This window comes from Spermophilus citellus, assembly GCF_964194105.1.
Source record: "Spermophilus citellus genome assembly, chromosome: 17".
In the NCBI taxonomy this organism is placed as follows: domain Eukaryota; kingdom Metazoa; phylum Chordata; class Mammalia; order Rodentia; family Sciuridae; genus Spermophilus; species Spermophilus citellus.
The window spans coordinates 50,183,733-50,209,346 of NC_138199.1; the positions used below are offsets into that span (position 1 = coordinate 50,183,733).

General features: G+C 42.9%; 1 protein-coding gene and 1 long non-coding RNA gene across 3 annotated transcripts; one reads left to right on the plus strand and one right to left on the minus strand.

Moving 5' to 3' along the window:
• Positions 1-434: 434 nt before the first annotated feature.
• Positions 435-17,164, minus strand: UBE2Z (ubiquitin conjugating enzyme E2 Z). Of its 2 annotated transcripts, XM_081270640.1 has the most exons (8): positions 16,731-17,164; positions 14,678-14,750; positions 12,305-12,492; positions 9,670-9,781; positions 4,636-4,748; positions 3,081-3,171; positions 2,882-2,987; positions 568-707 (listed from the first exon to the last, which is right to left on the minus strand). In XM_081270640.1, exons 1-7 carry the CDS (start codon positions 17,051-17,053, stop codon positions 2,895-2,897), a joined length of 993 nt encoding a protein of 330 aa, XP_081126766.1. In that variant the 5' UTR covers positions 17,054-17,164; the 3' UTR covers positions 568-707; positions 2,882-2,894. The 2 variants fall into 2 exon arrangements, with proteins under 2 accessions (XP_081126765.1, XP_081126766.1); XM_081270639.1 differs by lacking the exon at positions 2,882-2,987 and having other exon boundaries at positions 435-707.
• LOC308635852 lies at positions 9,789-13,521 on the plus strand. The gene is made up of 2 exons (XR_014019283.1): positions 9,789-11,159; positions 13,370-13,521. It is a non-coding gene; the product is annotated as an uncharacterized lncRNA (long non-coding RNA).
• Positions 17,165-25,614: the final 8,450 nt, after the last annotated feature.

The window sequence follows — 25,614 nt, forward strand, 5'->3', positions numbered from 1 at the left end:
AATTAGGAAAAACAAAATTATGCTGGCCCGTGGGAGATAAAGGGGCAGGGGGGCACGGAGGATAAGGGCAATGGGAAGCCCTGCTTCAAGACTGAAGACAGACACAGACAACCACCCAGACTGCTTAAGTGTCACAAACAGCCCCCTACCCCAAAGCTTCCTTCCAGATATCCCCATAAATCATTTGGGCACATTCCCTCTTGGAACTGAAATTTCTGTCTTTAAACCCTAAGGAGCTGGCCTTGCAGAGAGGTGTGTTTGTTGTTTTGTTTTGCCAGAGGCCCTTGTCATAGATGATCCTGTAGAGGTACCTTGGCCCTGATCCAAGATGAACACAGCCCCAGGTGCTCCAGCGCCAAGGAGGTCAGATTGGAATAGCCCCCCACTCCCACACCCTGGGATCCAAGCTTGCTTCTTGCCATCTTGCAGAATGATGTCACGTTTGGAGGGAGATACACAGTGCCTCTCCATCCCTGGGGTGGGGGAAGGGACTTTGCTGGGACTCTCAAGTGGGGGGAGGGGAGGGGGAGCAGGGTCTAAACCCTCAGGCTCCCGTGCAGATCTGTCTCTGTCCCAGAAGAGCTGCTATCAGAGTCCATTTCGGCGTTCTCATTATGGAGCCTCTCCAGCACTTTCTGACGAATCAGTCCCAGGCGCATCAAGAGGGACTGGTAGTCAAAGTGGCCCCGCTTCTCTCCAAAAGGGTCCTGTGGGGAAAGGAGACGGGGATGGAAGATCCAAGTCTGGGTGGCTCAGCCTGGTGACCAGTTTTGGGCCCATGTGAAATGCAAACTCACCTTCTGAGTCATGGGAACAGAGGAGGGCACTGTGCTGTACAGGGAGACCCAAACAGTCCTAAATGCTATGGCATGTTTATTAACCCAAATAGGTCTAGCCTGGGCTGACATTAAAATGTGTTTGCAGGGGGCTGGGGTTGTGGCTCAGAGGTAGAGCACTCTCCTAGCATGAGTGAGGCACTGGGTTCGATCCTCAGCACCATATAAAACCAAAGGGGGAACAACTATCTTTCATTCCCTATAGTCAAAAACGACACTTTGTGGTGGGCACAATGGCATGCATGCCTGCAATCCCTTGAGGCTAAGGCAGGAGGATCAAGTTCAAGACCAGTCTCAGGGGGCTGGGGATGTGGCTCAAGCGGTAGCGCGCTCGCCTGGCATGCGTGCGGCCGGGGTTCGATCCTCAGCACCACATATCAACAAAGATGTTGTGTCCGCCGAGAACTAAAAAAAAATAAAAATATTAAAAATTCTCTCTCTCTCTCTCTCTCTCTTAAAAAAAAAAAAAAAGACCAGTCTCAGTAACTTAGACCCTCAGTGGGTAAGCACCCCTAGGGGTGTGTGTGTAAAAGGACTGGTGATGGGCACAGTGATAAAATATGCCCCTGGGTTCAATCCCCAGTTAAAAATAAAAAAGGCAAGTCTAGAATTTAATAAGAGTTCTGACTTCCAGATAAGCACAGGTACTCTTCCCCAGAGACTCATCAGTACATTCCTGTCAAGGTTTCTGGGCATCACTCCAGGGCCACCCAGTCCTTGTCATTCTAGATCAAAGATCTCTAAACACTTCATAGAAAGGTTTAACTGTCCTCAAAGTCTCAAAAATAATATGGTTAGAACAAAGGACATAAATGTGTGTGTACACACACACACGAGTTTAAAATGCTGTAGAGGGACTTTGGCAGCAAAATAGTATGGCTAGGGTTTAAATACTTATCTTCTTTGGTAGTCAAAAAGGTTATAAAATTCCTGTTTTCTCCTCTCACAAAAATCCCTCCCACTTTTTTTTTTTGGTGGCACTAGGGATTGAACATAGAGCTTCATACATGCTACTCAAGTGCTCTACCACTGAGTTACACCCCAGGTCCTATTCCCACATTTCTATCTTATACATTACCCTCACAGCAGGGTACCATTGGATAATAGTTACAGTAACTATGACCATAGCCCACCTTTACACTCATGAAGATTATATTACTCAAAGGCAAAGTTCCACTCTTATGCTGGATCTGTCAATTCTCCACATCTTTCTTCTTTTGTCTTTGATTCCATTTCCCCCCATTCCCTTCCTCCCCAGATACGGGCCCTCCTATCCCATTCCTCATCAAAAGCTGTTTTTCCTTCAGGGACTAAAGGTTGGTAATGTTGCTGGACATCAGTAATGAGAACTCCTAATGGGGAACAAACTAGGGCAGACATCATAGTATATTCTCAAAAAAGGTTCAAGAAATGTGTTAACTCTGAACCTGCTTTGTCCTTTGCACTTAAGTAAGGTAGGTGAGTGGGAAGACCTTGAAAGCAGAATAGGGGAGCTACAATCTATGAGCAGCTCTGAGGAAACAAGACATCTACTTCTACTGTTGTTGGTGTAGTGGGTAGAAACAGCACAAAGCTGGAGAAAGCCTAAGAGATCTTAGTTACCCAAGTCATCCATTTCTAAGCAAGGCCACTATTGAATGACCCAAAGACACAAGAAATGCTCCTACAGGCAGGAGGGTTCTCACTCTCTTACCAACCAGGTGACTGCATCTATTATTTGATCAGTAAGAATCTCTTCATTAAAACAAGCCTGAATCTGCATTCTTACTGGAAGCCAGAGCACATTTTCCCAGTAAGGCAGAGAATGAATAACTGGCTACCATTTTTGGAACAGGAACCTTAATATATGACACACTGCACAGCCACTATTTCTCTAAGCTTTCTCTGTGATTTCTTAGGGCTTGGGATAAAATTCCAATGATTTTTATCGTCCCTAAAATTCTGAGAGGGTTGAAAGTTCTTGGGTTGAAAAATCTATCGACCAAGAAGGGAAGAAGTTTCAGCCTAGAAGGTAGGACAATGAAGATCCTACCCTGAGTACCTACTTTATGCCAGGAACTAGGAACCAACTCCACATGACTTTAAGCAAATCAGTCTCCTCTCTGGGCCAAGGTTCCTCAAATGACACAGGTTCCTTTTAGCTGTGACATTCTACAAGAGAAGTGAATGTCACCTTTGGGGAGGGGGGTGTCCATGGTCTGCTGTGGGTGGGGCTTCTAGAATTAGCAGCAGAGGCTGTGTTACCTGCATAGTCTGGCCTTGAAGGTGAAGGCGATCTTTGCAGGCCACCTCATAAAAGTCATAATACTCCAGGAAGGACTTCTCCATCACCCCTCTAGAAAACAAGTACAGAAGTTAGAAACCTAGAGGTATAGGTCCCCTTTTGTGGCCTAATCTTTTTTTGTACCAATAACTGAATCCAGGGATGCTTAACCTCTGAACACCATCCCCAACCCTCTTCTGAGACAGGGTCTTAATAAATTACTCAGAACCTTGCTAAATTGCTAAGGCTAGCTTTGAACTTGTGATCCTCCTGCCTCAGTCTCCCAAGCTGCTGGGACTTCAGATGTGCAGCACTGCACCTGGTTCACCATCTAATCTTAATACCAAATTAAATAGCTAGAATTCCCAAGACTGGATTTGATTTCCACATAGATCTTAGTGCCTTGATGTTGCTGAGGCTGGCTTTTTCCGACCCTCCTGCCTCCGCCTCCTGAGCCATTGGTATAACAAGGATGTGCCACCATGCCTAGAACAACTTGTTACATTTTCAATCTTTATGTTTCCATAGGCCAGACCTAATCCCAAACCTTACTCAAAATTCTCTCAAAAATTAACTTTGTTCGTTTAGTTTTAGCACTTAGGAATAAACTTGAACACTAAAATTAGCTTTACTATGATGTGTTTTACAATCATACCTCTCTTGCTTATAGAATAGTTATATGTTCAAGCCTTCATTAAAATTGGGCTCCTTGGTCTGGGGGGCTGTGGCTCAGTGGTAGAGCGCTTGTCTAGCATGCGTGAGGCACTGGGTTTGATCCTTAGCACCACATAAAAATAAACAAATAAAATAAAGGCATTCTGGGCTGGGGATGTGGCTCAAGCGGTAGCGCGCTCGCCTGGCATGCGTGCGGCCCCGGTTCGATCCTCAGCACCACATACAAACAAAGATGTTGTGACCGCCTATAACTAAAAAATAAATATTAAAATTCTCTCTCTCTCTCTATCTCTCTCTGTCTCTCTCTTTAAAAAAAAAATTAAAAATATCTCTTGACTCTCCACTTTCAGTTCTTTTAAAAAAAAAAAAGATTTAAAAATAAAGGCATTCTGTATATCTACAACTACAAAAAAAAAAAAAAAAAAAAGGGGCGGGGGAGGCTCCCTGAAGGCGCAGACTGCCTTTCCTACCCAACCTGGCACTGTAGAAGAACTGAGAAAGTTCAGAAACTTTCTCATGGGTAACTTGCAACTAGTAGTTTTTTATTTTTTTATTTATTTTTTTTTTAATTATTCTTTTTTTTTTTTAATATTTATTTTTAGTTCTCGGCGGATACAACATCTTTGTTGGTATGTGGTGCTGAGGATCGAACCTGGGCCGCACGCATGCCAGGCGAGCGCGCTACCGCTTGAGCCACATCCCCAGCCCGCAACTAGTAGTTTTTTAAAAGCATGAGCCCCATCTTTTCTTCCTTTTCCTCTCTCTCTCAACATGGACTCTGCCCCAAAGATCCTCAAATGTACAAACCATCTAAATACCCAAAAGAGGAATGAATGCCCAGTCAGCCCTTCTGACACATACCTTAGGGGTTCAGGGCAGGGACACTTTCCTTCCATCATGTCACAGACTGCAACTCTGATGGTCTCGTGTCGGATACATTCATTGTAGTTTTTGCTGTCTCCTGGATGTCTCTCCTGTAATTTGACAAATATCAGTAATCAAATACAAATTTTAGGCATAGTCAATGAGAAGAGATATCGGGATTAGTATGGGTAAATGAACCAAGCAAGTGAACTAAGAAGATATCTTTTTAAATGAAGGTCCATGAAGAACAACTAAACGTTTTTTTGTATTTTTATTTTTTCGCATTAGGGATCAAACCCAGGAGTGCTCTACCACTCAGCTACACCAAGTCCTTTTTAATTTGTTTTTCTTTTCTCTCTCTCTCTTTTTTTTTTTTTAATATTTTTATTAGTTGTTGATGGACCTTTATTTTTTTCATTTATTTATATGTGGTGCTGAGAATCGAACACGGTGCCTCAGACATGCTAGGCAAGCACTCTACCACTAAGCCACAACCCCAGCCCTCTTTTCTCTTTTTTTGGTACTGGGGATTGAACCCAGGGGCACTCAACCATTGAGCCATATCCCCAGCCCTATTTTGCATTTTATTTAGAGACAGGGTCTTACTGAGTTGCTTAGCACTGTTGCTGAGGCTGGCTTTGTTTTTTTTTTTTTTTTTTTTTAAATAGAGAGTGAGAGAGGAGAGAGAGAGAGAGAGAGAGAGAGAGAGAATTTTTAATATTTATTTCTTAGTTCTTTGCGGACACAACATCTTTGTTGGTATGTGGTGCTGGGGATCGAACCCGGGCTGCACGCATGCCAGGCGAGCGCTCTACCGCTTGAGCCACATCCCCAGCCCCCTGAGGCTGGCTTTGTACTTGCAATCCTCCTGCCTCAGCCTCCTGAGCTACTAGGATTACAGGTGTAATTTTTGAGGCAGGGTCTCCCTAAATTTCCAAGACCAGCCTCAATCTTGTGATCCTCCTAATTCAAGCTCCAGAATTGCTGGGATTATAGGTACACACCACTGTGCCTGGCTTAATTCTTTGAGATATTCCCCATGTATACCAATACCCATCCTGATTAAAAAAAAAAAAAAAAACTAGGTCCTATAATCAGTAAACTAGATCTATCAAATTTTCCTAAACCCAAAGCAAAAAGACCATGAGGAAAGAATTAAGTGAGCAATAACCACATGTAGTAATAACAGTGATTGCTGGATTGAGTGGCTCAGGGTTGAGTACTTGCTTAGCATGTTTAAATCCATGCTTAGCATGTTTTAAGTCCATACTTAGCATGTTTAAGTCAGTACACCACCAAAACAACAAACAAATCTTCCTATGTCCCACCCAGCCAAAAGCCAGACATGGTATAATCCCAGCAGCTTGGGAAGCTGAGGATGGTATTAAGCCAGCCCCAGCAATTTAGCAAGGTTCTACACTACTTAGTGAGACCCTTTCTCAAAATTAAAAATAAAAAGGGCTAGAGATGCTTAACTGCCCACATTAGGACTCAACCAGCTTTAATGCCTGATCCTCCCTCATAAAAGTCTGCAACCCCAAGCCTGTGTTGCCCCTCTCCGTCTATGGAGAGATGGCCTTTATTTGTTAGGTCTGACAAATGAACTCTTGTGTGTATCTCTAAAAAAAAAAGGGGGGGGGGCTGTAGATGTGGTTCAGTGGTTAAATGCCCTTAGATTCAATCCCTGATACCAAATAAATAAATAAATAATAAAAATGAAATAATGGTGGGACAGAAAGGATGACATTAGGAGTCTCAGTGTGGAAAACCTTTAGGGATTAACCAGTGAAGGATACTTCTGGTTAACTCCTTTCCATGTCTGTAGGGTTCCACCATCATTGAACCCTCTATTATAATAAATGTATCAGGAATAAAATTGAGATTTTGAAAAACTCCAAATTTGGCCCAGAAAGCTTCTATGAATGTCTAAGTGCTAAAGAAAGGGAACAGGGCCTCTTTTCCTTTAATTCTTTTTGGTACCTGGGATTGAACCAGGGGCACTCCACTATTGAGCCAATCTCTTTTATGTTGAGTCGGGATCTCGCTAAGTTACCTAGGGCCTCGATAAGTTGCTGAGGCTGACTTTGAATTTGTAATCCTCCTGCCTCAGCCTCCTGGGGCCACTGGGATTACAGGCATGTACACCACTGTGCTTGGCTCTTTCTTTGATTTTTAAGACTTTTCTCTGTCCCTTCCTAATTAGAGTCTAGGAATCTGATAAAAACATGATGAGGGCTGGGGATGTGGCTCAAGCGGTAGCGCGCTCGCCTGGCATGCGTGCGGCCCGGGTTCGATCCTCAGCACCACATACCAACAAAGATGTTGTGTCCGCCGAGAACTAAAAAATAAATATTAAAAATTCTCTCTCTCTCTCTCCTCTCTCACTCTCTTTAAAAAAAAAAAAAAAAAACACATGATGACAAGGAAAGTGACATATACCTTCAGCCTACTATGGTGGTTTCTAAACTGCTCTACTGCAAAATCAAAGGGGCAAAGATTTTTTTTTTTTTTTTTTTTTGGTGTCGGGGATTGAACCCGGGCACTCAACCACTGAGCCACATCCCCAGCCCTTTTTATATTTTATTTAGAGATGGGGTCTTCATTTTATTTATTTTTATGTGGTGCTGAGGATCGAACCCAGCGCCCTGCTGGCCCAACGTTCTCTTGCTGAGCCACAACCCTAGCCCCATTTTTCTTCATTCTTAAAGGGAATTTATTCCTTTTTGTTCAGGTCTCTGTGATCTCTGTTTTAATGGCTGGGGTGTAGATCAGTTGTAGAGGACATGCTACAAATTCGAGGCTCTGGGTTTGATTTCCAGCACCAAAAATAGTTATTAAAAAAAAATCAAAAACTATTTTAATCACTGAAATGGAATTATTTTCTTTTAAGAACATAACTGGAACTTTTTTCCTGTGTTCATGAGTAATTGAACAGAGACAGAATTTGGGCTCGAGTGTAAATTTTGAGTCCTACACTCATTTGTGTCCTTGTGATAGTTAAATGATCTCTCTGAACCACTATTAGTTGACTTGAAATGGAAAGAATACATGCCTCAGAGTTACCACAAAATTTAAACAACTACTTGCCTAAAATGCACAAGGCCCTGGGTTAGATCCCCAGCTCCAAATACACATGTGCATACACGTGCACATGTACACACACACACACACACACACACACACACACACAGAAATAAAAAACAAAAGCTATTAAACAAGAAATTATATAAAAAATCTTGGGAGTGTCTAGCAAACAGCAAACCCTTGGAAAATGTGTTTTCTGCCTTCTCTTTACCAGTGCTGACAAAAATTTCTGTCCTTTTTTTTGGTGGGGGTGGGGGTGCGGTGGGTAGTACCAGGGATTGAACTCAGGGGCACGACCACTGAGCCACAGACCCAGCCCTATTTTGTATTTTATTTAAAGATAGGATTTCACTGAGTGGCTTAGCACCTCCCCATTGATGAGGCTGGCTTTAAACTGTATTTGTTTCAGCCTTCCGAGCTGCTGGAATTATAGACTTGTGCCACCACGCCTGGCTAAAATTCTTGTCTTAACTAATGATTAGCTCTTTTGGCCCCACAGGTAATAGTACTTCAAAATTCCAGAATAACATCTGGTTTGGCAGTAGTCACTCAGGAGTACCTTAAGGGGATGCTGCAGAATTAGGTATACTGAATAATCCACTGGCTTTAACAACCCCCAAAGTAGGCTCAGAATTAATTCTAAACGACTCCTCTGACTTCCACTGTGTAGACTAATACAAGTCAAATACTTAACAGTATCACAGTAATTTTTTTTAAAAAAAAGGTTCGTGGTTCTTTATTAAATCCCTGATAATCTCCAATTTCTTTTTCTTTTCTCTTTTTTTTTTTTTGAGAGACAGAGAGAATTTTTTTTTAATATTTATTTTTTAATTGTCAGCGGACAAAACATCTTTGTTTGTATGTGGTGCTGAGGATCGAACCTGGGCCGCTCGCGTGCCAGGCAAGCACGCTACCACTTGAGCCACATCCCCAGCCCCAACAGTAATTTTTTAAAAGTACTTTTTAGTTATAGATGGACATAATATATTTATTTTGTTTACTGATTTTTATGTGGTGCCGAGGATCAAACCCACTGCCTCACATGTGCAAGGCAGGTGCTCTGCCACTGAGCCCCAAACCCCAGCCCCTATCACTGTAATTCTTACAAATGAAATAATTCATTCTTAAGGAACATACATGTTAACTCCCTTTTTCCTCTTTCCATGACAAGTACAATTCATAGAGTCATGCCAGGTAAAAAGAGAGAGGGAAAAGACAAGATTTCTCAAATAACTTATTTTTTCTGGTACTAGGGATTAAACCCTGGGCTTTTACATGCTATGCAAGTGCTCTACCATTGACCAACATTCCTAGTCTTTTACATTTTTAGGTACTGGAGACTGAACCGGTGGGTGCTTAACCACTAAGCCATATCCTCAGAATTTTTTAAAATTTTATTTACTTATTCATTTTAGTTGTTGATGGACCTTTTTTTAAATTTACAAGTGGTATTTAGAATCAAACCCAGTGCCTCACATATTCAAGGCAAGTGCTCTACCACTGAGCCACAACTCCAGCCCATCCTCAGATTTTTTTTTTAATATTTATTTTTTAGTTGTAGTTGGACACAATTCCTTTGTTTTATTTATTATTATGTGGTGCTAAGGATTGAACCTAGGGCCTTGCACATGCTAGGTGAGCGCTCTACTGCTGAGCCACAACCCCAGCCCCATCCTCAGAATTTTTTATGTTTAATTTTGAGACAGGGTCTCACTAAGTTACTTAAGGCCCTGCTAAATTGCTAAGGCTAGCCTTAAACTTCCAATCCTCCTGCCTCAGCCTCACAACTAGGATTATAGTCCTGTTTCACCATGCCTGGCTACATTTTTAATTTTAGAGGAAGTCTCACCAGTTCCCTCAGATGGGATAACAGGTGTGTTCCACCATGCCTGGCTTCTCAGAACATCCAATATAGCATACCCCAGGGTTGGGCCCACCTAGTCTTACCTGTTCAAAGCCAGGTTCATTGTGGTAGGGGTTCTCGGTCATCAAGGACTGGATAGAGATGAGCACAGAAGAGATGCTCTGGGCTGGGCTCCAGGCAGGGCCAGTCCAGGTACTGCAAACACAGCAGAGGAAAAGGGTAAGGCAGAGAATAACCAGGGAACACTGACAGCAGCAGCACCATGGTAGTGACTCACCATAAGTTTCTCTTTTACTATCAATATTCTGGAAATTCCTAGCCTCTTTCTCAACCTCATTCACTAAAAATCAGTGAACTGTCTAATCCTCATATCAAGTGGGACAGAAGAGGGTAAAAAAGCAAGAAGGTAACTTTGGGCTAGAAAGGAAACTGTAGCCAGGAAAAGCTACCATATCAAAATGAAAGAAGTTAAGAAAATAACTCTAAAGGTGTCTAAATGCTAATCTCTGTGGACCACAAAAAGCTTGCTTATTTATTTATTTATAGGTAATGGCTGAGTCAGTGAGGGGAAAGCAATTGAGCAAAGAAGCACACAGGTGACTAAAACCATCTAGTTGGAGGCCATATGGTAGGACTGATGATCAGGGATAGAGTTCTGTACCAAGCCCTCAATGAGTGTTCTGAAGACCACATGAGACTGCCAGAGGAGGAAGAGAAAAGGGATATATGTAGAAAACAACTTGAACATGAAGATAAATACCAAAGCTGCTCCTTTTATAAACCTAATCAAGTATTAAGAAGTCAGTTAATAACATTTAATTTTAGCTCTATTGACAAGATGGCACTAGAGCTGAAAGCTGAACAAAACCTCAGCCAGGACTGGCTTATTCACGTTAACCAGCCACTGTCCTTTCCCTGCTACACGCAAAGAAGCCCTAAGTTACTTACAAGCAATTGTAAGTTCATTGGAGGCTGCTCTTAAGTGCTTCCAACCTGCTCTCTTCTAGCTCTGCTCCCCTAGGAACTCTACCCCTGCTCTCCATGACTTTACATTTTGGGAATTCAAATCAATAGGGTCAACTCTCACTCCCCCCTTTTTTTGGTCGGCCCAGTATTTTTTCTAGGTAGGGAGGGAAGCAATGAGGCTGATAATATAGTCAATTAAGAACACATAGGGATTTTTGACTGACTCTGATTCTTCATAGCAAAATTTCTTTAAAAAAAAAAAAAAAATATATATATATATATATATATATATATATATATGTATAGTTGTAAATGGATACAGTGCCTTTATTCATTTATTTATTTTTATGTGGTGCCGAGAATCAAACCCAGTGCTGCACATGTGCCAGGCAAGCACTCTGCAAGAGCCACAACCCAAGCCCCTCTTTCTTTCTTTTTTAACAGTAAAGGGGTTGAACTTAGTGGTGCTCTACCACTGAACTATATCCTCCCTCAGACCTTTTAAAATTTTTTAAACTTTTGAAACAGATTTTAAGTTGCCAAGGCTGGCCTTGAACTCACGATCCTCCAGCCTCAGCCTCTGCCTTCTGAGGATCTGGAATTACAGGTGTGTACCACCGTGTCTGGCTTGGCAAAATTTCAATTTCAGGGTAACTTGTCTTTTTCCACACAACACAATTCTGCTGCTTTCACCTTACCACTTTACTTTCCCTGTTTCTCTTGTGAGCTGGTGTCTGCCCAAGGAGCTTCATATTGGCCTAATGAGGGAGAACTTATTACAACACACTTTCATGAACAAATTTCATGACTAAATTTCTTTTTCACCATGGGGGAGATACATAGACACACACATGCTCAACCACTCCACAAGCGCAGACAATTATGTACTTTAATAAAATAAATAACTTCTTTAAGGACAATCTCATTTAAAGGACTGCCACACTGCCATAATCACAGCAGAACATATCCCTGGAGTTGGGAAAGTTCTATCTAGAAAAACGAATCATATCTTCAGTATGCTTCAGCTTCCTTTTAAACCCCACACAAACCTGGAAATGTCTTGACAGGAATAAAGAAAATAGGATCACCAGTTTAGACAACTTTCTCAACCTTCAACCTATATTTGTTGTCCACTCCAGAAAAGTTCAGACCACAACAAAAAAACCAACCCACAGTATGCTAGAAGTAATTTTTATTCAGAGCTTTTAACTCACAAAGGCAATAAGATGGAATAAATGGGAACTCCATGAAGCAAAATCTTCAGGAAGATATAGTTTTATTTCATATCTGACATGAGTTTCAATGTCAGACATTTTCATTCAATTGTTAAATTATAACCATTATCATCACCTCTGCTGTCTCCAAAGCCACTCATTGAAAGACTCAAGAAAGACATCCACAATCATGAATGGCACAGATCTGCAGCCTTTCTCAGAATAGGGCCCTAGTCCCCTAAGGGAGTGGTTCTCAAACTAGAGGATACAACAGACTGCTAGCCCCACCCAAGAGTTCCTGATAAGAGTAGATCTGGGGTGGGGCCCTGAATCCGCAGATGCTGTTGCTGTGGCTCAGGGACCATGCTTTGAGAACCATTTCATAAGAAATCCCTTTTGTATGTAATAATTTAACTTCCCTCCTTTGTATCTGGTATAACACCAGTGATGTTACCACTCTTGGGAGAATTGATAAAGGGTGTCCCTACAGTAATTATTTTCTAACAACCAACTTGGCCACTTAGAAGTCTCCTCTTACCCTAGAATACTCAAGCAGACTTTCCCATTGCGGTAGAAGTTGGGGTTAAACCTCACTGTGTTATTGCCCGTTGTCATCAGTTTGACCCGAGGTGGGTGGATGGGATAGTCGGGCGGACACCGAAACACGAACAGGAAGAAACCCCCTTCATAAGGAGTGTCAAATGGGCCTGTGATCAATGCATGAATCTGCAAAATAAAACCCCATCTCAAAATTGTGAGGTGATGCCCGACCCCAACCCCTCCTGGCTTCCACCTGCTACCCCTGGCAGAAGCAGGGCTCATAGTCTGGTGTCCATATTCCATATCCTCACTATGCAGAATGAACATCCTGTACTCACATACAGATTGAAATTTTTAAAAAATCACATTATAATGGAGCAGCATCTGAGTCAGTGGTCATGTTCTAAAGTTAAGAGCCCAAGGTGAAAACTGAATCTATTCAAAAACCACCCCTAGTATCCCTCCCTTAAAGCACAGTTTTTGTTACCAGGGATTGAACCTAGGGGGACTTAACCTCTGAGCCACATCCCCAGGCCTTTTTTTTTTTTTGGGGGGGGGAGAGGGGCGGGGGGTTACCAGGGATTGAACTCAGGGGCACTCTACCACTGAGTCACATCCCTAGTCCTATTTTGTATTTTATTTAGAGACTGCTTAGTGCCTCACCATTGCTGAGGCTGGCTTTAAACTTGCAATCATTTTGCCTCAGCGCCCAAGCCATTGGAATTACAGGCTTGTACCACCATGCCCAGCAAAACGTGGTTTTTCTATGGACATCCCTTATCAATTTTACATACAACAAATGGACAGAATATCAATGTAAAAAAATATAATATGGGTCTGCATTTTTAAGAAAGCCATACATATTTTTATTGCATATGTATGTTTGCATTTACCTAGATTAAATATGTATATGATGCAATTCCACCCCACATGTATGTTGCATGAAGGGAAGGTATGATGAAAGGAAAAGAGGAAAGGAATTGGAGGCCACAGCACCAGTGCCAGTGTAAACCTGAGGATTACAATGATATCTAAGTTGTCTGTCCACTTGCTTCCTCCACAGAGGATCAAACCTACTTTGGAGGATATGACTGAGGCAGCATACACCTGAGAAAAATGGGAAAAACTCAGCTTCCACTCAGGACCATTAGACCATTCCCAGAACTTTCCCTAACACTGCTGGTTAATAAATAAATAAATAAATAAATAAATAAAATTAGCATTCCTTAAACAGAACACTAAATTCTCTTCTTCCTTAAGCCCTAATTGTTGACCATGATTTTCCTTCTTAAAGGCAGGAAAACCTAAACTGACTCAGTTATATTTCAATTTCAAAAGTTCCTAAAGCCTGCTCAGAATTCAAACAGCAAAGAGGAAAAGGACCTTGCAATCAATCCCATGCCTCAAGCTGTAGTCCCTATCTTTCCCTGGTAACACCTTGGGTTATATTCTAGCCCCCAATCATTTGGAATAGCAAACTCAACTGATTTCAACATGGCATCAATTCTGGGACCCCCAGGAAACAACATATTAACACTAATATTTGACTGGAGACACAAGATGTCCCAGGAAATATATTCCCAATCACATAAAAAGAAAAAAAAATCAAGTTAAAGGGAAGCTTATTCAAAATAAGAATATACCAACAATATAAAAAGTGAATTTCTATTTTAAGAAATCTGAAACTGAGTTTTCACTTAACACTAGATTTAAACAATCTAATTTCCCCCCAACACCAGTTTATGTGAGAATTCACTCCTGAGGTCAGAGCATTCAATAAGAGAAACCTGGTTATCTATGCCAGAGGAATTTTAGACATTATGTATTAAGCTTTCTATATGTGTGGAGGATGAGAGGAATGGTCTTTGGGTAGTAGGGACATTCAACAACAACCAATAAGGATAGGCATCTAAAAAAGGCCCTTTTTCCACAAACACTTCAGCCAAGCTGACCCTATCCCCAACTTTCCCTGGATCTGATTTATATTACCACAGGTAAGTCAAGAGTGGCAAGATCAGGAAAGAGCTGTGTAGTATGTGTAGTACAATGGGTAGGGTGATCATATAATTTATCAGCCCGACTAGAACATTTTAAGAGGGAAAGAGTGGCCTATTAATAGTTAAGCTGGGACAATAGGCATAAACCAGGATTTTGCAAGCCAACTAGTTTTTATGTGCATCCTGATAACAGATAACCTGATCAAGGATCTGTTCTACCTCATTATATGTCCTCAGACAACCCACCTATCTTCTTGGGGTCTTGATTTCTTCATTTATAACCAGAGGGGTAAGCTGAATAATCTCTTTTAGGTTCTTCCAACGTCATGGGCCCCATTTCCCAATAACCCCCAACCCCCCATCAAGTTACATACCTTAGTCATGTCAACAGTATCAGGTACAACGAACATTCCTGGAGGAGGCTCCTTATAAATGGACATGATATCCCTGTATAACACCAAGAGGAGGTAGGGGAAGGAGTGAGGGAAGAGGGAAAAAGGGAATCCCCTGAGCAGGACAGCTGTTATCACCTCATTGAAGCATTGAAGCCCAGGTTGGAGAAAGTGGTACTGGGTACCACAAATGTTTGTACTGCCTTGTTGGCTGAGAAATTTCAGTACTTGTCAGGCAGGCAGACAGCAAATTATTATCAAAGGGGCATTGTTTCTTTAGGGGGAGGGTAGGAAGAGTTGGGGGGGGAAATCAGAGATCCCAATGGCATCAGATATTACCCTGGAAAAGCCACATCCCATTTACTCTCACTTCCTCCCACATGGAGGCTCATTCACTTCCCACCTCCAAGATTCCCAGGTACTATACCGAATGCAAAATAAGGATCGTTTTTAGTAACTGGGAAGGCATAATTAACTTCACTAAAAAACTAATTCCATAAACCATACAGTGGACCCCTCATTGGCGAGGTAATTTTATGAACAAGCAAGCCACAGAAAGCAAGATTATCAGTGATCTTCTTGCCCAAGGGACTAATAGGGTAGAGATCTTTTCAGGCTGGGGAGGGGGACCCTCTGATATCGTTAGAATCTCACATCTGGAGGATAACACATGGTGACTACTACAGATGAGAGAACTTCTAGGTCATACCACCAACAGGAATGGAACAGTTGAGACCAACAGGCCGAAGGGAAAAAAAAACCATTCTATATGAGGAAATATCTAGGGACTTGCTAGATATAAAAAGTGGGCATAAAAAGGGGCATAAAAAGTGTAAAAAGGTAACAGATCAGAGCCAAAGAAATATGGGCTAAACTCAAAGGTGTACCAGGAATGAAATGGCTGAAGGAATGTCAGAGTTGAGTGCTGAGTTTGAGTTAGAGATGGCAATAGTTGGCATCCTGTGTCAGGCACTGTGCCAGGTACTTTACACACATTGTAATGTTTAATTTTCATTACAACCTTGAAAAGTAGGTAGAGAGACATATTAAGAAACTTGAAATGTGGGAGATAATACCTAGATGAGGATTCTGTCATGGGGGAATGGGATCAGACTGGTCATGAGGAAACAGATTTTAATACTGGTAGTACTACTCTTTTCCCATTTGATAAGTACATACTAAACATTTTTGCAAAACGTATTACCTACTAAATGATATGATCTAAGATCAGTCACCTAACAAGTAAGTACAGAAAGGACTTAGGCCTTTGTTCCTATATTTAAATTGAGTACATCCACTTCACAAAAGTTAACCAGAGACGCCAGCAGAGTGTGGGGGAATACAAGAAAGAAGGTTCTGAATGGGCTATTACAATCCAGAGTGACACTGAGGGAAAGGGAACCTGAGTTTCGGGAACAGGTGAGAGAGTGGACAGCTTTGGAATACCAGAAAAGGGGTTAAAGGGAAGACCTGGGTGAGTGAGGGCAGCGATTTAGCCCAAGGAAAGGGACTTTGTGGTGGGGATTTTAGGAAACAGAGGGTAAAACCAAGGATAGCTCGAGTGTACCGCAGGGCAAAGCAAGCAGAGTGTGCGTTACAAACCCGGCTCTAAAAGAGACCAGGGGGGACCGATGGGTGGGGCCTGTGGGCTGCATCTAGGTAGTGTGAGGAGGGGAAGAGGGAAGAGGGGCGGCGCGGAGGGCGGGAGGGGGTGTTACTGAAGCGCGAAGGGGTCGGGTTTCGGGCGGGAGGTAGGGGTGTGGGGGAGGGTGTCCGGATCGGAGCCTGAGGGCTCACCGGAGGTTGCCGAGGGGCGGGGTCGACCTGGGCTAGCGAGAAGGGGTTTAGGGCTTGTGGTGCTAGGGGCGGGGCGGGGTGGGAAGGGGAAGAAGTGACTAGGACCCCGGTGCACTGGGCTGGCAAGATTTGGGCTGGGAACTGGGCCGCGGGGGTGAGCTGTAGTGAGGAAGGGTGGGGGGGCAGGGAAGGTCGAGCCCCGGAACTCGGGGCTGGGGGAGGAAAAACCCCGGCTCACCGCTTGATTCGGAGTAGACACTGCGGCGCGGTTCGTTCGCCGTCCCAGTCAGAGCTGAGCGTGGGGTCCCAGTGGCTAAGCAGCGCGGCCCCGTGGGCAGCGGCAGAGGGCGGGAGCCCGGGCAGCGGAGCCAGGCCGCTCCCCGGCCCCCCGGCCCCGCCCGCCGCCGCCGCCGCCGCCCACACATCCGGCAGGAAAGGCGGCCCGAACCCGCCGCCGCTACCGCTAACACCGACCACACCAGCAACGCCGCTTGCCCCGGGGCCCGCCGCTCCGGCACCCGCCGTCGCCGTCGCCGCCTCTTCAGTCGGACTCTCCGCCATCGCTGCTTCGCTTCCGGGACTGCTCGGCAGCACGTCCGCCGACCAGAGCGGCCGCTGCTCCCGCCCGCTCCCGCACCACCGAGAGCCGGGCCAGAGTGTCCCCACCCTCTGGTTCCCTAGCCTGGGCGGCGCTGGCTCCTCCCACCCCCGCCCCGACCAGCGAGAGGTGCTCTGCAAGAGCGTCTACCTACGGTCCTCCAGGCGGGGGAGGGGGAACTAGCGGGCCAGTGAGGGTTCTGGGCCCGCGCTAGGACTGCGCCTTGCGGGAGGAGCTGAGAGCCTAGCTCCGTGGAATGTTTCATTTTTGAGTGTGGAAAGGGGAGAAGAAGTTAAAAGGCGAGGGTGGGGAAAGTCATATCCTCCCTTAACTAGAGCGACCCTCCCTCAGACGTGTCCCAGGGGTAGGACTAGGGATCCTGTTATCCTATAGGACTGGAGGAGTTGACTCCCTTAGCGTCCTTCCAGTCCGAGAGGCTCTGTGATTGATCCTCCCTCCCAGCGCGGTCGTCCACCAAGGGCAGGCTACCATTGCCCCCTACCTGGGGCAGAACCTGGAGAGCACGGAATCAGAACCTACGAATGAAAAGCCACCTCGTTTCAGTTTATTCAACATATATTTATGAAGGACCTACTAAAGGCCACACACTGTTACTAGGCATTGTCCTGGGGATAATGAAACAGACCTAGAGGAGCTTGGTAAAAAGGAAGGAAAATCGGGCCTGACTCCTAAACTCAGCACTTTTTCTTCCCAAGAAATCCTTTAATCTACAGGAATCAAGAACTGAATAAATCATTCGAGGATTCCTTAAGAAATAATCCTATGGACTAAGAAAAACAGGCCTTCCAAAAATAAATAAATTAATTAATTAATAATACATACATACATACTCATAATGTCTGGAAACCAGAAGTGCCAGATGTTGTTTCAGAAATTTAAAGTGAGATACTTAGGAGGCGTGGGGCAGCACCCAGTAAACAAATACACTGATATTTCTGCAGTGAAGTGTAGACAGGTCATACTTGTTTGGGTACATATTAGAATGTGAAGATTATTAGCCTCACTTTGGAGTTTGCTGCCAATTTTTTTTTAATCTGCTTTTCAGAGTATTGCTAATTTCCAATAATGGACTGTGGACCAGAATATTAATGGCCAATATTTACTGAGAGGTAAAAGATTATTTTTTACATTATTGAATGCTTAATGTCATGTTCTTATTTATTTATTTTTAGATGTTGATGGACCTTTATTTTATTCATTTTTTCATATGAGATGCTGAGAATCGAACCCAGTGCCTCACACATGCTAGGCAAGTGCTCTGCCACTGAGCCACAACCCCAGCCCAATGTCAGGTTCTTTATCTGCTTTGTCTTATTTCTTTCACCAACCCTATGATGTAAGGACTATTATTAGTCTGTTCTGACGGATGGAAAAACAGAGGCTTACTGAAGTTCAGTCACTTACACAGGTTACTCTGAGAGCAAGTGGCATAATGACTGGGGCTCTAGGCCAAATTTGTCTGACTCCAGAAAACAAATTGAAACTGGTATGTGACATTGTCACTACTTGGAACTCTTCCACATTTACTATATTTTACCTTGTACTACTTATGGTCCTTTGGTGTTCTTTGTCTCATATCACTCTCCACCCCCATCATATACACACATCTTTGAGGCTCTAAGCCATGTGTTTGTTATCCATGAACCCAGTACCAGGCTTGAAATAGTTTAGGTACTTAATCTAAGTACCTAATGAAGTAAAATGAACCAATATACTAGTTTATACAGATTTTATGTTTTGTTGGTATAACATTTTATCACTGTAATAAAGATGCCAGAATATTAGTGAAAAAAATACAAAAGAAACTACCAACAGTGGTTGCCTCTGAATGGTGTGGTTGCTGACAAATTGGGTCAAAGGAAATATACCTTCTCATACCTTTTGAATGTTGTGCTATGCATCTATGCCTATTGAAATGATATGGTTTATTCACTTTTTTTTTTTTTTGGTCGTGGTAATGAGGACTGAACCTAAGGGGTCCTCTATCACAGAGCTACATCTACTTCCCCTGCCCTTTTTATTTTTTATTTTGAAACAGTTCTCACTAAATTGCCCAGGTTGGCCTCAAGTTTGTAATCCTTCTTCTTCTTTTTTTTTTTTTTTAATGGTACTGGGGATTGCACTCAGGGGCACTCAACCTCTGAGCCACTTCCCCAGACCTGTTTTGTATTTTACTTAGAGACAGGGTCTCACTGAATTGCTTAGCGACTTTCCATTGCTGAGGCTGGCTTTGAACTCTTGATCTTCCTGCCTCAGCCTCCAGAACCCCTGGGATTACACACTGCACTTTGGCAGCCTTGGAATTCTTCTGCCTCAGCCTCCAAAATCATTGGGATTACAGATATGTGCCACTGCTCAGTTCTGAACTCCTTTAAAAGTGAATAAAACTAGTTGGGTACAGTGGTGCAAACCTGTAATCCCTGTATTTGGGAGGCTGGAACAGGAGGATCATAAATTTTGAGTCCAGTATTAGCATCTTAGCCAGACTCTGTGTCAAAATAAAAAAAATTAAAAGGGCTGGGGATGTAGCCCCAGTGATGAACGCCCCTGGGTTCAATCACTAGTGCCACAAAAAAACACTCCGTAGCAGGCACAGTGGTGCATGCTTGTAATGCCGGTGATTTGGGAGGTTGAGGCAGGAGGATCTCAAGTTCAAAGCCAGCCTCATCAGTTTAGCAAGGTCCTAAGCAGTTTAGCAAAACCCTGTCTCAAAAAGGGCTGGAGGCTGTCTTTGTGGTTAAGCGCTCCAGGGTTCAATCCCTGGTACAAAATAGAAAGAAAACAAATAAAAATACACCATAGCTCTTTCATGGCTAGAGACTGCAGATGCCCAAAGATGGCCTGTAGTGTGAGAGGATCCCTCAGTGTGTCTCCTCACTGCTGCACCGTTGTTTTCAACTGCAAGGTGTGGTAGTGATGAGGCATAACAAACAGATTCAGAAAAAAGAAGTTCAAGTTTTTAATCTGATCCATACTCTTTCCTTCTTTGCAGCCTGTTGTTGCATTTATACAATGGTGATAATTCCTACCTCTCAAGGTTTTCCTAACAATTAAGTGTGACATTTCCAGAAGTGCTTTGACAAGTGGCAAGCACTACACAAATAACTGACACCTTCACCTGTCCAGCTCCTTTCTCTTTACTGAGCCTTTGTTCCTTTTTTTTTTTTTTTTTTTTTTTTGGTACCAGAGATTGAACCTTAGGGCGCTTAACCACTGAGCCACATCCCCAGCCCCCCGCCCTTTTTTTTTAAGAGAGAGAGAGAGAGAGAGAGAGAGAGAGAGAGAGAGAGAATTTTTTTAATATTTATTTTTTAGTTTTCGGCGGACACAACATCTTTGTATGTGGTGCTGAGGATCGAACCTGGGCCACATGCATGCCAGACAAGTGTGCTACTGCTTGAGCCACATCCCCAGCTCCCCAGCCCTTTTTTATATTTTATTTAGAGACAGGGTCTCGCTGAGTTTCTTAGGTAGCCTTGCTAAATTGCTGAGGCTGGCCTTGAACTTGTGGCCCTCCTGCCTCAGCCTCTTGAGCCACTGGGATTACAGGTGTGCAGCGTCGTGTCCGGCCCTTTGTTCCTGTTTTTTTTTTTTTTTTTTTTTTTTTAACTTGGAATAATCTTCCCTTTACTGTACAAAGAAAATCCTAGTTATTTAACCTCTCTGAACCTCAGTTCCTCTTTAGTAAAACTGGGAAAATAACAGTAGCTACTAAAAAGGGATAATGTGATAATGAATGGGCATAGTGACTGGCCAAGGTAAATGCTCGATAACTGTTTACTCTTATTATTCTTACTTATCCTTCAAGGCTGGCTGGAATACATTAAGGTTAATATGCCTTTAACACTTCTAGGCATATTATTATTAATTAGTCATTTTTAACTACTCCCTCCTTTGGTTCTTAGAGCTGATTACCCATACCTTTCTTATAGCATATACCACTTTTTTTATTTTAGTAGTTTGGTTACTCATCTCTCTGGCCACTCAATGACCTCCTCTAGGACTGGAAGCAGTGGTACCTATCTTTGTATCTTTAGGGCCTGCCATTCAGTGAAATAAGGACATAGTTGCCAGTTGCCCTTCCCCTGGCCACAGGCCTTTTTGGGATTTTTCCTCTACTTCCTCTTCCTCAGGGATGCCCATTTTCTTTTTGAAGGGTTGAGCTAAAATTGCACAAAAAAACTGCGAGTCAAGGCCTGAGAAGGACTACAGAGGATCACAGCTGCTTAAAGGACCAGCTCACCACCTGGAATTTTAATCTGGGGCCTTGAATCTGAGGGAGAAGAAGGGCCAGAGAATGAGGGCAAGGTAAGCTGGCAGCGCTTCTAGTGCTCACTGACTTTTCCAAGGCAACACCTGGCTGCTCTCCATTGGCAACTTGGCCAGAGGGCAGTAGTGTGCTTCCTAGAGCAACTCCTGTGGCCTCTGAAGGTTGACGTCTGAGCAGTCTTCCCCGAAGAACCTGGATCAAACCCTCTTTTTACTCCCCAGCTTGAGCCTACCCTGCATTGAGCCATCTCTTGGTGCCACAATATTTGGTAGCACCTTGCTCGCGGCAAGTGCTCTCCCCCAAAGGATAGATTGACAAGTGTCCTGGAGTTCAGATCACTGCTGTCCCTCAATACTCTTACTTTTTTGTTGTTGCAGTATTGAGCCCAGGGATTCTCTACCACTAAGCTACATTCTGTACCACTAAGCTATGTGGTGAGCCGTTTCTTCAGACCGGTCGCCATTACAAGATGGCGCCGGCCTCGTTGTGGTCTGTGACAAACAACTCCTTCTTTGGGAGAGTTGGCACTTGGTTCTTTGACACCCTATGAGAAAGCTCCACGTGGCAGCTTCACATTGGGTGTTCGGATACTTTATTAAGGCTGGGAGGGGCTTCCGGGGGAGGAAGAACTCTGCAGAGCCTGAATAAACAGCTGTAAGAAGATTCCCGGTGTTGCGTCTTCCTTGCGGGCAAGGGGGTCGCGACAAGTGGTGCCGAAACCCGGGAAAATCAAAACTTGCAAGTCGTCAGAGGTGGTGCACTGAACAGTCCCGGTAAGTGGGACCCCACAGTCCCGGTGAGTGGGACCCGATAGTCCCGGTGGGCGGGACCTGATAGTCCCGGTTAGTGGGACCCGCGACCAAAGCGGAATCAGCTCCTCTACTAAGAAAGAGAGAGCCTCATATTTTATTGCAGCTGCACTGTGTACTTTCACTTTTGTTTTCTGTGTTTCTTTTGTTGCTGTGTCCTGTTTTATTTGGCTACTGTCTGAAAAGATCAGCACTCCAGGCGCTAGACACTCCCTTACTAGTTTTTCACACAAATATGTAACAAGGCCTCTGGCCTTGAGCTGGGCTTCACAGTGCTGAGTACATTTCTAAGATAAGGGAGTTACTAACTGGGCTCCATGGTAACAGCTGGCAGGAGGAGGAACTGGAAAGGGAGATAGAGGAACTGGAGGGTCGAATGAAGAAGTCAAGATTTAAAGCATCTACGGCCCCGATCCCTGTTGCGCTCCCTCCTTATAACCCCGATTGGAACGAGGACAACCCCAGAAGGCAGGGGGGGTGTTCAGTGGCAGCCTAAGATATCCCAAACTTTTCCAGTAATTGAAAACCTGGATGCCGATGGACAGCCGGCCAGAGTGTATGTTTCTTTAGCCTTTAAGGACATTAAACAACTAAAGGAGGCAATTACTAATTACAGACCCCATGCCCCCTTTACATTGACTCTCTTCGAGTTTTTCTCTGCCAATCAGCTGACACCTAGTGACTGGCAACAACTTTGCAGGGCTGTATTGTCCGGAGGGATTTTTTTTGTTGTTGTTGTTGTTGTTGTTGTGGACAAGTGAAAATCAAGAGAGGTGTCGTGAGCTAGCCTGAGTCAATCAGGACGCCGGCTTCCCACAGTGTAACCTTGAAATTTTAACAGGCTCAGGACAATATGCTATCATAAATCAGCAAATTAATTATGGTCCTGGGGTCTATGCTCAGATAGCTACAGCAGCGAGCGTAATTCCAAGTTTGATGCTCAGGGACGCCCACTGCAGCCGGGAAACGGGAACAGGGGCCCACCCCGGGCCCCGGAAGCCAGAGTGTACGGGGCGGTCCAGAGACAGAACAAGCTGCTACCGCAGTAAGATCTTGGCCAGGCGGGGAAAAATGCAGACAAAATCAAACAAAATGCAATCGGCTAGGAAACCTTGGGGAACTTTTGCCTCCAAAATGAGCAGCGGACTCCATGTTGCTTGCATCACCATGGTAACCATGGGGTGCCTAGCCAGAAGAGCGGCTTCCTGGTCCCACCTCCCACACTTTTGGGGGCTGCCGATTGGTTCTTCCACAGTCACTCAGACAGGACTTCTAGTCCCGCCTTCCAGCCACTGACCTGTTTTGCTGTGTTTCAGATTTCTACCGGAGCTACTCAGAGCCTATATTTTTGAAACATGCCTGCCTATCAATGCTAACAAAAGATATCTTTTTCAGACAAAATTTAATTCCACAGCTTTCTATGTTACAGTCCTAAATTTAAGCTAGTTCCAAGTTAAATAACCTGACTTTTCTCTGTAGTTGTGTTACTAAATAATGTTCTATTGATGAGAGATATCAAATATGCTTCTTTATATTTTACTTTTAATTTTGGAAGTTATGAGGATGCATTTGCTTGCCACAGGAACAAGCCGGCAAGGTTCCTGTGATGACCAAAAAATCCTTATTCTAATTGCTAACTATAAAAATAAAAATGTATACTCAAGGATCTTATTTCAGTACATCAAGTGACGTCACATAGAAGAGTGCACTCCTAGTTAAAAATAAATTAACATGGATCCAAATATTTTAAGACCACGTGGTTACATAAAGTTAATACAATTATAAGTTAAGTTCTTATTCTTAATATATATTTTTTAGATATTTAAATAACCTATATTTGTTAATCTATAAATTAATTAGCACATGCCTAATTGATTAATTAATATATATTTGCCTAATTGTTTTTCTTCAACAGAAAACCCATAATTTATGTTTTATATTTACATTTATCAGATACTCTGCCTTTTCAGTTACAGATATTTGAGATAAATGTGTTTACTGTAAATTTGCTTTTAAGTGAAAATGCAATCACGTAGTTTCTCCTTCTCAAAGTTACTGTTTAAACTCATAAGATGATAAATTATTATAATTATTTCTACAAAATATCTAAGGGTTTTAACTATATTTTCATTGATATTTCTTATCAAAGTATAATAATTTGTTTATGGATCCTAAGGTTTTCAGAAATTGTTCCAAAGTGTATTTTTTTTAAAGAACAAGATGTTCCAACAAAGACAAAGCACACATGGATCCTAAGAAGAAGAAAGAAATCATCTTTGGGTAAAATAAGGTCTTTCTATTCATTTCCCTAAGTAAAAAGATTTTTATATTGTTATCCAAACAAAAAAGAGAGAAAAAATTTCATATACTAAACTGACTATAATTAACTTAAAGATATTTCAGTTTATTTTCCTAATTTAACCATACTAATGTGAGCTAAAATTTTGTCCATATTTTGACATGACAAACACCTATTGGAATGTGAGTTTATTTCTTTACAGAAAGATCCTTGTTGCCTAACAATTCTTACTGTTTAAGATAGGGATTAATTTTGGTAAATAAATTCACATTGTTGATTAAACATTAAGTATATTAAACTACTAACTTAAACCCCTGTATGACCTTTTGAGAGGAGGCCCCTCACCCACCTCCCTGCGAAAACCTACTCCAAAAGCCTTGAAGGCACTCAGGTTACTAGAAACAGCCTTACAAGAGATGCAGGTTACCCAGATAGATTATTCTATACCCCTATCATTTATAATCCTGCCATCAAAATTAACTCCTACTGGAGTGTTTTGACAGACTAGTCCCATCTATTGGGTCCATTTACCTGCTTCTAACTCTCGGGTGATAACTCCCTTTTATGAACTGGTGATAAATCTGCTCTGGAAAGCCAAATATTTGGGTGATGCACTATTTAAAAAGACTCTTGACATTCTCATTCAACCTTCTACCCAAGATATGATTTTAAAATTACAACAAAAACATGATCTTTGGTGTCTTTTTCTTTGTACTTTCAAAGGTAAAATTGATAATCACTTTCCCCGACATAAACTTCTAGAAGGCCTTAAGAGATGTCCTATCATTTTTCCTAAAATTATTAAAAGAGAGCCTATTTCGGGAGCTCAAACTGTTTATACAGACGGAGCAAAAAGGGGGGTTTGCTGTTGTTTTTGATGGATCTCAAGTAATTTGACACCCTGTTCCTAAACTGTCTGCCCAAAGATCAGAAGTTGAGGCTCTAATTATGGCCCTTAAACTATACAATTCCATCCCACTTAATGTGTGTACTGATAGTCTCTATGTTGCTAAGTTAGCCTCAGTTATTAAAACAGCCCCTTATATTGGCAGGCAATCCACTATCATGGAACAATTACAAACGGTTCAGCTCCTTGTTTGGGCTAGACGAGATCCTTTATTCATT

Excerpts from the sequence above, each read along its gene's own strand:
- UBE2Z (XM_081270639.1), bottom strand. The coding sequence starts at position 17,053 with ATGGCGGAGAGTCCGACTGAAGAGGCGGCGACGGCGACGGCGGGTGCC. Across the intron at positions 9,782-12,304 it reads GTCTGCTTGAGTATTCTAGG|TACCTGGACTGGCCCTGCCT; the intron begins GTAAGAGGAGAC and ends CTGTGTTTGCAG. Across the intron at positions 708-3,080 it reads TTCAAGGCCAGACTATGCAG|GACCCTTTTGGAGAGAAGCG; the intron begins GTAACACAGCCT and ends CTTTCCCCACAG.